Source organism: Pristis pectinata, chromosome 3 (assembly GCF_009764475.1).
Source record: "Pristis pectinata isolate sPriPec2 chromosome 3, sPriPec2.1.pri, whole genome shotgun sequence".
Lineage (NCBI taxonomy): Eukaryota > Metazoa > Chordata > Chondrichthyes > Rhinopristiformes > Pristidae > Pristis > Pristis pectinata.
The window spans coordinates 54,124,921-54,137,170 of record NC_067407.1 but is presented as its reverse complement, the minus strand read 5'-3'; the positions used below and the strand labels follow the sequence as shown (position 1 = coordinate 54,137,170).

At 44.0% G+C, this 12,250-nt stretch overlaps 1 protein-coding gene across 1 annotated transcript in view; it reads left to right on the top strand.

Moving 5' to 3' along the window:
- nos1apa (nitric oxide synthase 1 (neuronal) adaptor protein a) overlaps nt 1-12,250 on the top strand; it is a 318,651-nt gene that overhangs the window by 295,577 nt on the left and 10,824 nt on the right. The window contains exon 9 of the mRNA XM_052012652.1: nt 3,479-3,630. Coding sequence (XP_051868612.1) covers nt 3,479-3,630 — 152 coding nt within the window. The remainder of the gene's footprint in view (nt 1-3,478; nt 3,631-12,250) is intronic.

Genomic DNA, 12,250 nt, shown 5'->3' with positions numbered 1-12,250 from the left:
GCAGTGAATGAGAATGACTCGCTCAGAATTAATAAGAGAATCGTAAGTTGTGGAATTCAATCTGTACCACGGAGTCGTTTTCCACCTCTTTTGTTTGAATGTACAAAGCAATCACTGTCTTTTTTGGTATGAAATATAGAACAATGACTAGAATTCCATTATAAGACTGTGTACTTGACAGAAAGGATCCCAGTGTCATTGTGCAAAACTTAAGCCTTGAAGCTATGGTGTTTATCTAATGTAGTCATTTTTATTTTGTGCAGTGCTTTGTAACTATTGGTGGAGCACTGGTTATTGAGCTAATAGCATAATCCTGTACTTCAGTGACTTTTTAATCTAATGCTTTCTAACTGGGTAATATAGCCTCACAAAGGTGACAGCAGTGTTTCTGGAAAGGATTAAGAATTGATGGAAGGTTCATTCTTGCAACAAAATAATTAGTTGAATCCATGAGATGCGTAAATGGAACATCTGTGGAGCTGAATGGGAAGATTGCAATTATCTGCAGGCTCGGATAAAATCTGTAGTTTGGCCTAAAGAATGGCAAACAGGCTGGTAAATGGAAAACACGGGTCAGCCTAGCTCAGGCCAGAAATGGAACCTATTTAGTTCTGGTCTCAGGCTTGTTTTCCTTGAATGAGATGTTTTCTATAGGACTTTGGGAAGACCTTTTAATACAAAGTTATTGCAATTACTTGATATTCTGCCTGAGTTTACAATCAGAACAAAATTTAAAAGCAATGTAGGGGAAACAATATGTTGAAGTCTGCAAATTACATTTAGCAGTATAATAGAAAATAAACGCTTAATATGTTTTGAATGATATTCCTCTGCATTCTGAACTTAAATGGGAAAGCAGCAGACTGAGGCATGCAGTGCAAGCTCATTAAATAATCACCCATTAGAATTGTCATTAGCAGTTCCTAGACCTAAATCAGAAGCACAAAGGCAATTCATCTGAGTAATAAGTGTTTTACCAGACTTTATTGGAGATAAAGCTCCTGTGACTCTCCTGGTTAACAGTGAAATTAGGCCACTTTGTGCTGTTTGGCTTAAATTGACACTCACTGATCAATGACTCATGCACTAGAACTGGAATTATATTGAATACTGGACTAGTTTCATGTAATATTTAATGCATTTGGATGCAAGGCTATCTGCTCTTTTTTAATTGTACCAATGCAAGAATGGATTCAGACATTCCAATTTATACAGAGGAAATAATACTCATTGTTTGTTACAGATCATATAATGACACTATGTGTGGTGAGCAACATTCAGCTTCAGGGTAGCTCTGTGTTCTGTTTTTGCAGTGCATCATAGTTGTCCAACAGACTGGATGGAACAACCATCTGAATATTGAACGTAATAGACATCGGTGTAGAATTTCAGATGCTTGCCACTTTTATTTCAGTTTTGTGCTCTTATTCCTGGAGTGGATTATTATCGTTTCTGCGTCAAATTTTATCCGGGTACTTCTGTTTGTGATTTGCACTTGTGCTAATGATGGGGTTTTTGGGTCAGGCAAACATCTAATGATCTCTTGTAGTGCTCCTTCAAGAGATTGCCATGGAAATTAGTCTATATTACTCCAGGGTATGCCTGTCATTGGGGTGAACCGGTGGGTTTTGACGGCCCTGCAGTCTCCAGAATCATGAAGGGGCTCACTGACGAGGTCCGAGCTCTGTGCTTACTTACCTGCTCTCCTCAGTACTCCTTTCGCCTTCTGCAGTAACCCACAATGACTTCAAACTCGTGACTTCTTCTGCCCTGATTTTCAAAGTTCCTTAGAGACCACGCAGTAAATCCTCCCCTCCAGATCCCACTCTCTAACCTCAAGCCAAAGTCCTTCAGAACAACAGCCACCAACCCTGAACCAGTGGACCCAATTCAATGAATAGATCACTGGACCTCGTTGCACTGTGACACTCACTGCCCACTCTTCCCAGAATATCTGTTTCTTCATGCACGCTGCAATGGTACAAAAGGCAAAGGAAAGTGTGTAAAAACCAGACCAAAGGGCCTGGTACTTGGGGCCTCAGACATGGCTTGATTCATAGCCAGCAATTAGGATTAACCTGGCATTGTGGACGCCAAGGAGATCCGAGGCCAGGGTGCCAATCTCTGTACTGAGGTGCCCTCAGGAGCCCTTCACCACCTTTTGGAAGCCGGACAGACAGAATTAGGAAAAAGGAATATGTTCACAGAGTTGTACCACACAGAAAGAGGTCCTTCGGCCCACCACATCCATACACATCTACACTTATCCCACCAGTCTGCATTAGGACTGCATCCTTCTATGCCTTGCCTATTCAATGCCTCTCAAATGTAGTGCAGTGGAGACACAAGAGACTGCAGATGCTGGAATCTGGAGCAACAGAAAATGTGTTGGAAGAACTCAGTGGGTCGGGCAGCATCTGTGCAAAGAGAAATGGAGTTAGGCTGAAGGCCCTTCATTAGAACAGGGAAAGATAGTTTTAAGTGGCATTGAAAGTGGGGGGATGGATGGATGGGACAGAGGAAATATCTGTGATAGGTGAGGGCAGGGTTGAGTTGGGAATAACTTGATAATCCAGTTGATAGGTTAATGGGGGCAGTTGGAGAGAGAGAAAATAAACAAAAGCTACGAATGAGGGGCATATAGGGAGGAATACCATTTCCTCAGTTTTGACGAAGGGTCTTCAACTTAAAACATTCACTCTGCTTCTCTCCACTGGGGCTGCCTAACCTGCTGGGTGTTTTCATTTTGATTTCAGATGTCCAACATCTGTGGCAATTGTTTTCAGGGGACACAGGACTGCCCTTTGGCCTAATTTACTGACCTAATTAACACCATTGCTTTGTGATCTGCAATCAAGCTGAGGTTTACTTGATGGTAGTGTCCCAGTCTGTAGGTCGGGATACAGACTGAAACCTTGCGTTCGTCCATTCATGTGCCTGAACACATCTCCCTCCTCCACTCCCAGGAATAAGTTTATTGAATCTGGAGGGAAAGGGCAGGTTTAAAATACGCGTCCCTCTACTCCAACCTTGATCCCTTCACAGAACACTCTTTGGTAAGGGTCTGAATTCTAATCTACCTCAGAAACAAGTCTCAGCTGCACTAAGGAGACTGCAGATGCTGGAATCTGGAGCAACATGCAATCCGCTGGAGGAACTCAGCGGGTTGAGCAACATCTGTGGGGGGGGGGGGGGGGAGGAGGAATTGCTGGCATTTCAGCTTGAAACCCTGCATCAGGACTGGTGCAGGGTTTTGACCCGAAACACCAACAGTTCCTTCCCCCCATCTCCCACACGCCCCCCCCCTCCCCCACAGATGCTGCTCGACCTGCTGAGTTCCTCCAGCAGATTGTTTGTTGCCCGACTGCAGTAAGATTCACTAATTTGGGAAATGTATGAGAAAAAAGAATGGATCCTTCTCCCTCCTTTAATAAGGGTTCTCATGCGCCTTCTCCTCTCTTGCGCTCAGAGATGACAGCCCCGAGCATCCTGACAGCCTCGCCCAAGATGCTGCTCCCTTCAGCCAGCCAGCTGCCCTCGGGCGCCCCGCTCTCGGTTCACCACCAGATCCAGCTTCTCCAGCAGCAGCTCCAGCAGCAGCAGCAGCAGACCCAGGTCGCCGTGGCCCAGGTAAGACAGGGAGGTACCAGGCTGTGCACGGGAACCGCCAGCTCGACCTCTCTCAGCCGTGGTAACTTGATCACCATTGGAAGAGGAGGGAAATATGCGAGTGCTCAACTACAGTGAGGCTCGCTCGCTCAATGAGGGGAAATAGTAGCATTGGTCTGATGGACGTAATAGCCTCTTTCTGTGCTGTGGTCTGCGTCCTTTGCTTAGAAAGGGGCTGAATATTACAGATTGAATTTAAGTTGTCACCTTCCAGTGTTGCACAGAGCTACTGCACGGCCTGATCGCACCTCAAACCAGATGACTCCAATTCTCTGTGCTAGGGCTGCACTTGAAGGATCTGCTGAGAGAAATACAGGGGCCGAACAGCAGTAAGCAATAAATTCTCACAACGCTTTCGTCATATTTTGTTACCAGAGTGTAATGTGAAAGATAGGGATGTAAATCAACTTTGAGAATGTTGTTAATTAACAATCCTATTTTTCTTTCCCTTATGCCTTCTTTATGCACGCATCCATTATGGTTAGCAGCCAAGATGTTTAATTCCCTACTATTCAAAAATACTGTGCTTGGTAATAGATTTGATATGAAAAACGCAACTGCTGAATATTGATGGGGAACCAGTGTGCCAAACACATACTTACATAAATCTCATCCTTGCACATGATATGTGTAATCAGAGGGGCTGCTGGGCAAGCACGGTGATGCCAAATGGTGGGCCACACTCATTTAGAAGGTATTTTCGTTAAATCCCCTTTCAAACGTGACGACTGAATCTTCCAGGCAGTGAAAGCCAGATAATGCCTGTGAACCGCATGAGAGAGGCTTTCCTTGAGTCATCCCTGGTTTCTTAACTAATCATTTTAAATATGTGGTTCTTAACACTTCCCCTAATAGAAGCAGTTTCTCTTTATTCATTGTCTCTCGGCACTTGTTGGTTTAAAGCCTTCTTGGTTTTCAGGAGGACAATTTCAGCTCTTGCTGTCAATCCCCACAATTAAAGTCTCATTACCAGATCCATTCCATTAAGCTCTTTATCCGCCCTCTCTTAGGTCTTCATGTTCTTTCTGTGGTGACGTGACAAAATTAAATGTAAAATTGTGGGCGAGACTGCAGTCAAGCAGTGCAATGGCACAGCTGTTGCCTCATAGCTCCAGCTACCCAGGTTCAACTGTGACCTTTGGTGCTGCCTGTGTGGAGTTTGCACATTCTCTCTGTGACTGTCTGGGTTTCCTCCCGCAACTCCTGCATGTGGGTTGGTGGGTTAATTGACCACCGTAAATTGTGCCTGGTGTGTGTGGTGAGTGGTAGAATCTGGGGGGAGTTGTTGAGAATGTGGAGAGAATAAAATGAAATTAGTGCGGGGTGAGTGTAAATGGGTGCTTAATGTGGGTGTGGATTTAGTGAATGAAGGGCCTGTTTCCGTGCTGTATGACTCTATGATTTCTTCTTGTAATCCATTTTAAAGGCCAGGATGCAATTTTTAATAACTTTTTTTTAACATCTTGCCATCTCCAAAGATTAATGCATGCATAATGCAATTCTCTCTGTTCCTGCACCCATTTTATATGATAGTGTCCTTTATAATATAGAGCCTTTCCCCAATCTTCCTCCAGAAATGCTTCACTTTGCACCTGCATTAAATTTCACCAGTCTAATTATCATTAAACATCAAAGCCCTGGTACTGACCCTTGGGAAACAATCATTCTATGCTTTCTCTAGAACTCATAAATTCCTCCTAACTTCCTTTTGTACATTGTGGCTCAGAAGAATTAATTTTGCAGAGTGCTGGTAGAACGTGTTTTTGCGGAATATTCTCTTACTTTACAATATGTAACTGGGTTTCAATGTAAATGAGACCGAAATGCTAATTTAATCCCAACCTGGAACTGTGCAAGGGAAGAGAAGTTTTCTCGTTTAATTGGGAAAAATGTCACCTCTGTGTTCCTCCACTTCTGGCATCTCAACCTAGCTGTGTTACAGGCATAAATGTCCCTAGTTCTGGAGTGAGCCAGGCTTTTGGAGCTCCCTGTTTGCTGGCTCACTCATTTCCCTTCCCGGGTCTATTGTCTTAACATTTTCTCCTTTCGTCTCAATGTTCATCTGGTGACCGGGTCAAAACATGAAATCCTGGAAAATTCTCTGAATATTCATTAATTTATATCTTTTAATAGCTTTTTTTAACACAACGATCTCCCCTTATACAATTTAAAATTCCATTTATGGTGACATTTGCATGTCTACAACAACATGACTGGAATTAGATGCAAGTTGTTTGATTGATTTATTTATTCAATTTCTGTGGATGATACTTTGTCTCAGTGCTGTGGGAATGCAGCACTGTCAGAGGTCTTGTCTTTCAGATTAGCTGTTAACCCTGTCTGTCCTCTCAGGTACCTATAAAGTACCTGTGGCACACTTTTCAAGGAATACAGGTGAATTCTATACCATCACCTTGCCCCAACATACTTGTCCCTAACCAACACCATTAAGAGCAGGTTGTTGGGTTCTTTCTGTGTGCGAATGACCTGACAAAAACAGATAATCATACTGGTTCGGTGCAGTTTGGGATCTCTCTGTGTGCAAATGGTTGCTATGTTCCTTGCATCACGGCAGTGACTACATATCAAAGCTTTTTCATTGTCTATGAAGCTCTCTGGGGAATTCATAGGGTTATAAAATACTTTAATGTATACTCTTTGCTTTTGTTGAACCCTGTAAATTGGATTCCTTTTAAAATATATTGTCATTCCTTCACCATTTCTTCCATGAAATTAATGTGTGCGGCACAGGGATTGTAAATACCGACGTTGTTTCTATTTGGTTCTGTGGCCTGATTCAGCTCCTAGGCATTCTTTATGTTCACCTTGCTGCTGTATTACTTCTATAACTTTAGGCTTCAGTTTGTACCCACCAGATGCAGTAAAGCTGACCTTTTTACCTTGGGTCTGGGTGTGGTCTCATTGGTCAGCTTGTGTGAGTCCTGACCACACTTCTGCCCTGATATCCACTAATCAACAACTGGAACCAATCCAGCCAGTGATGGTGTCACCAAGGTTACCAATCACATTTTGGGGCTCTGTGCTTTTCTTCTCAGGCAGTCCCTTGGTTCAGAGGAGTGGAAGTTGCCTGTGCGCAATTTCTTTTAAGGTGGGGTGGCCATTGCACACCAGCTACCACACGGGGCTTGACACAGTCTTAATCCAATTGCAAGGAGACCCAAGGTGACTGGACACCAGGCTCTGCACAAACCTATTTGTGGATACGTGAATAGACTTGTGCTTGGTCTCTCTTAGAGACAGACATCCATGCACACACGTACACAAGCACATGTGCATACACAAATACATGCCTGTTTGCACACGTGTGCACACATATAAACATGTATGCACCCATGTGCATATTGCGCACTCGTATGTGCATGCACACACATACATGCACACGTATACACGTACATGTGCACACACATGTACAAGCACAAATACACACACACAAATGCATACGGACAAGTACACACACACACAAAAACACTTTTTTTCACCAGCTTCTCCCCACCTTCTTTCTTGTCCATCCTATTCCCCTCCCTCTTTCAATCCTGTTTCATTTTGAGGGGATGCAGAAGGGATTTACTGAAATGGTTCTGGGGATGAGGAAGTTTAGATATGATAGGCTGGAGAAGCTGGTGTTGCTCTCCATGAAGCAGAGGAAGATGCGAGGAGATCCGGTAGATGTATTTAAGATATTGAAGGAGATAGACTGAGGAAAGTGGAGGGCAGGGAGCTGAGAGGGACAGGCAACTAAGGTGGGGGCTAGAGAATGGGAAGGGTACTGAAAAGGAAGTGGTGAGTGAAGAGAGAGGGTGCAGAGAGGGTGTGGTAAGTGAAGGAAGGGAACTGAGAGAGGAAGGGAAACAGGGGGCTGGACACAGAGTCACTGAAAGTCCCCTGTATATTTCCATGGATCAGTGGTCTGATGGCTTGCTGGTCACATAATGAAAAAATATCCATCACAACCTGAGTAATAATAGTGTTGATTTTTCCCTTCTCCATGGCATTAATTTATTTCTGAGTCCTTTCAAACCGTACTTTCCGATTGAACTGTAATAGTTCCTCCGTACAGAACAAAATGCACTGCAGTTACTCACCCAGGGTACTCTGACAGCATCTTACAAATCCGTGACCTCTATCACCAAAAAGAACAAGGCATCAAGCAGGTGGGACGCCACCACCTGCAGATTCCCTTCCAAGTTGTACACCATCTCAGCTTGAAAATATATCATCAGTCCTTCACTGTCATTTGGTCTAAATCCTGGAGCTACGAATCCAACAGCACTGTGGGAGCCCCTTCACCAGAAGGACTGCGGCGTTTCAAGAACATGGCTCACCATCCACTTTTCAAGCACAATTAGGGATGGGCAGTAAATGCTGGCCTTAAACAATCCCAGGATTCAGAAAGTAAATTAAAAAAAGACTCATCCTTGCTTGAGGCAGTAGTCAACATTCTGATCATATGACATAAATTCATACGGTCTGTATTGATGAGGTTTCTGATTTCCAGAGGAACATAGTCCTGTGATATTGCTGACTTTGCCTTTGCTATGATTTTAATTCAAGAAGATAGATTTTTATTTTGTAAAGATCCATGGAATGGCATTGCAAATAATCCCTATTGATTGTGGTTAATTTTTATTTGTTTCACTTTTGCTCCTTTGTCCTCAAAACGAATCAACTTCATTAATTATATGCGAAGGACTCTTTGCACATGTTAGTTACTATCTCCTAAGATGTCTGTGTATCTGACGGTGTAGCTCCCCACTCCAACCTTGCACACATTTCAAGATCATTGGAGAAATATTGGGAAAACAGTGTATCGAAGTTTGCTGATGATGCATAGGTAGATGACAAGTAAGTTGTAAGGGAGACACAAAACATATGCAAAGGGAAATAAAGAGGTGAAGTGAGTGGGCATAATTATGGCAGATGGAGGGGAAGTGTGAGGTTATCTACTTTGGCAAGAAGAATGGGAAAAAAAAGGCTGTTTCTTAAATAGAGTGAGACTGATCAATGCTGGTGTTCTGAATGATCTGGGTGCTCTTGGTATTGGTATTGGTTAGTATTGGTTTATTGTTGTCACTTGTACCGAGGTACAGTGAAAAGCTTGTCTTACAAACCGATCGTACAGGTCAATTCATCACACAGTGCAGTTACATTGAGTTAGTACAGAGTGCATTGAGGTAGTACAGGTAAAAACAATAACAGTACAGATTAAAGTGTCACAGCTACAGAGAAAGTGCAGTGCAATAAGGTGCAAGGTCACAATAAAGTAGATCGTGAGGTCATAGTCCATCTCATTGTATAAGGGAACCATTCAATAGTCTTATCACAGTGGGGTAGAAGCTGTCCTTAAGTCTGGTGGTACGTGCCCTCAGGTACCTGTATCTTCTACCCGATGGAAGAGGAGAGAAGAGAGGATGTCCTGGGTGGGTGGGTTCTTTGATTATGCTGGCTGCTACACCAAAACAATGAGAGGTAAAGACAGAGTCCAAGGAGGGGAGGCTGGTGTCCGTGATGCGCTGGGCTGTGTCCACAACTCTCTGCAGCTTCTTGCGGTCCTGGGCAGAGCAGTTGCCCTACCAAGCCGTGATACATCCCGATAGGATGCTTTCTATGGTGCATCGGTAAAAGTTGGTGAGAGTCAAAGGGGATAAACCAAATTTCTTCAGCCTCCTGAGGAAGTAGAGGCGCTGGTGAGCTTTCTTGGCCGTGGCACCAGGGCTGTTGGTGATGTTCACTCCCAGGAACTTGAAGCTCTCAACCCTCTTGACCTCAGCACCATTGATGTAGATAGGTACATGTACACCGCCCCCTTTCCTGAAGTCAATGACCAGCTCTTTTGTTGACATTGAGGGAAAGGTTGTTGTCATGACACCATTCCACTAAGCTCTCTATCTCCTTCCTGTACTCTGACTCATCGCTGTTTGAGATACGGCCTGCAACGGTGGTATCATCTGCAAACTTGTAGATGGAGTTAGAGCAGAATCTGGCCACACAGTCGTGAGTGTATAGGGAGTAAAGTACAGGGCTGAGGACGCAGCCTTGTGGGGCACCAGTGTTGAGAATAATCGTGCCGGAGGTATTGCTGCCTATCCTCACTGATTGCGGTCTGTTTGTTAGAAAGTCAAGGATCCAGTTACAGAGGGAGGTGTTGAGTCCTAGGTCTCGGAGTTTGGTGACAAGCTTGCTTGGAATTATTGTATTGAAGGTAGAGCTGTAATCAATAAACAATAGTCTAACATATGTTTAACACAGACAGTTCACATGCAGGTACAGCAATTAATTAGGGGGGCAAATGCAGTGTATTGCAAAGGATGTGGAGTACAAAAGTTGGAGAAGTTTAGCTACAACTGCACAGTACTTTGCTGAGACCACACCTGGAGTACCTTGTGTTGTTTTAGTCTCTATTTTAGGAAGGGTATTCTTGCCATGAGTGCCATGCAGTGAAGGCACACTCCATTGATTCATGGGAGTGGAGGGGGTACCTTATGAAGAAATACCGAACAGATCAGGCCCGTAGGGTCTGGAGTTCAAAAGCGGAGGAGGCAATCTCATTGAGACTTCTAAGAATTTGAGCAGGTTTCACAAGGTACATGATAAGAGGGGGTTTCTGTTGATAGGGGAGTCTAAATGTATGGACGATGATCCAGGATCAGGATCAATCACTTAAGAGGGTCCTTCACCTTTGGAATTCTGAGTTGTGGAGGCAGAGTCATGGAATTTATTAATGCCTGAGATGAGTAGATTTTTGGACTGCGGGGGAATCGAGGATTATCGTGTCAAGGCAGGGAAATGGAGCTGAGGCCAGACGTCAGAGCAGCTGTAACTTACTGAATGGCAAAGCAGGCGCAGGGAACCATGGCCTATACCTACTAATATTTATTGCATTTTTTCTGGCACTCTAACATTCCCGGACTGTTTACTTTTTGTAGGAAAAATGTGAAGAGGCAATATAAACCAGAGGGCATAATTCTAAAAGGATACAAGAAAGATCTGAGGGTATATATGCATAGAACATTGAAAGTGGCAGGACAAGTTGAGAAAGGGATTGTTAAGAGTATATGGGGTCCTGGGCTTGACTAATAAGTTGTTTAAAATCATGGAGGTGCATCAAGAGAAACTAGTCCCATTATAAAAAGTTGGGAGGTCATACTGCGGTTGTACAGGATGCTGGTGAGGTTGCACTTGGAGTATAGCGTTCAGTTTTGGTTGCCCTGCTATAGAAAAGATGTTATTAAACTGGAAAGAGTGCAGAAAAGATTTACAAGGATTTTGCCAGAACTTGAGGCACTGAGTTATAGGGAGGGGTTGGACAGGCCAGGGCTTTATTCCTTGGAGTGTAGGAGACTGAGGGGCATAGATAAGGTGAGTGCATTCAGTCCTTTTCCCAGCGTTGGGGAATCAAAAACGAGAGGGCATAAGAGAGGAGAGATTTAATAGAGACCTGAGGGGCAGAGTTTTTACACAAAGGGTGGTACCTATGTGGAATGAGCTGCCAGAGGAAATGGTTGAGGCAGGTACAATAACAACTTTTGAAAGACAGTAGGATAGGTACAAGGATTGGGAAGGTTTAGAAGGTTATGGGCCAGACGCTGGCAAATGGGACTAGATTAGATGGGCATCTTGGTCAGCATGGACCAGTTGGGCCGAAGGGCATGTTTCCGTGCTGTACGACTTAAAAGACTAAGAACAAGGGGACATAGAATGAAGGTGATTAGCAAGAGATTCAGAAATGACATGTGGCAAAACATTTTTTATTCACTGGGAGACTAGGGCTGGAATGCACTGCCAGGGACAGTATTGGAGGCAGATTTAATTGTGGAATTCACAAAGGAACCCAATAAATACCTGAAAGGAAAGAACTTGCAGAGCAAGGAAGGGAGGGTGGGTGAGTGGGAATTGTTGCATTGCCCATACATTGAAATAATAGGGACTTGATAGGCAGAGTGGCCTTCTCTTTGGCACCAAGAGAAAGTCAGAGGCTGAACATCATGCAGAAAGTAACTCTCCACCTGACACCCCAAAGCCTTTCTGCCATCCACAAGTCACGTCAGGAGCAAGATGGAATGCTCTCCATGTGTTTAGATGGATGCAGCTCCAACACTCAAGAACCCTGACACCATCAAAAGCAAAGCATCCTGCATGATGCACCATCCTAAGCATGCATTCCCTCCATCAACAGTGCACAGTGGCTGCAGCATGTACCATCTACAAATCCTAGCACAGTTTCTCCATTGCATCTTCCAAACCCATGACATCTACCATCAAGAAGCACATGGATAGCAGGTTCGTGGGACACCACAACCTGCAGGTTCCCTTCCAATCCTGACATCGAAATGTATCAAATACCTTCACCAGGAGGACTGCAGTGGTTCAAGAAGGTGGCTCACCACCACTTTCTTCAGGGCAGTTAAGGAAGAGCAATAAATGCTGGCCTTGCCAGTGGCGCTCATATTCCAAAAACAGAATAAATGAAGGAGGAAGATTGGGAATTGTGCGTGCATTGTTGGATTTTTACCGGTGAATCTGTTGTGACCTTCTCAATAAATGTAGTAAATTTAAGGGTGCC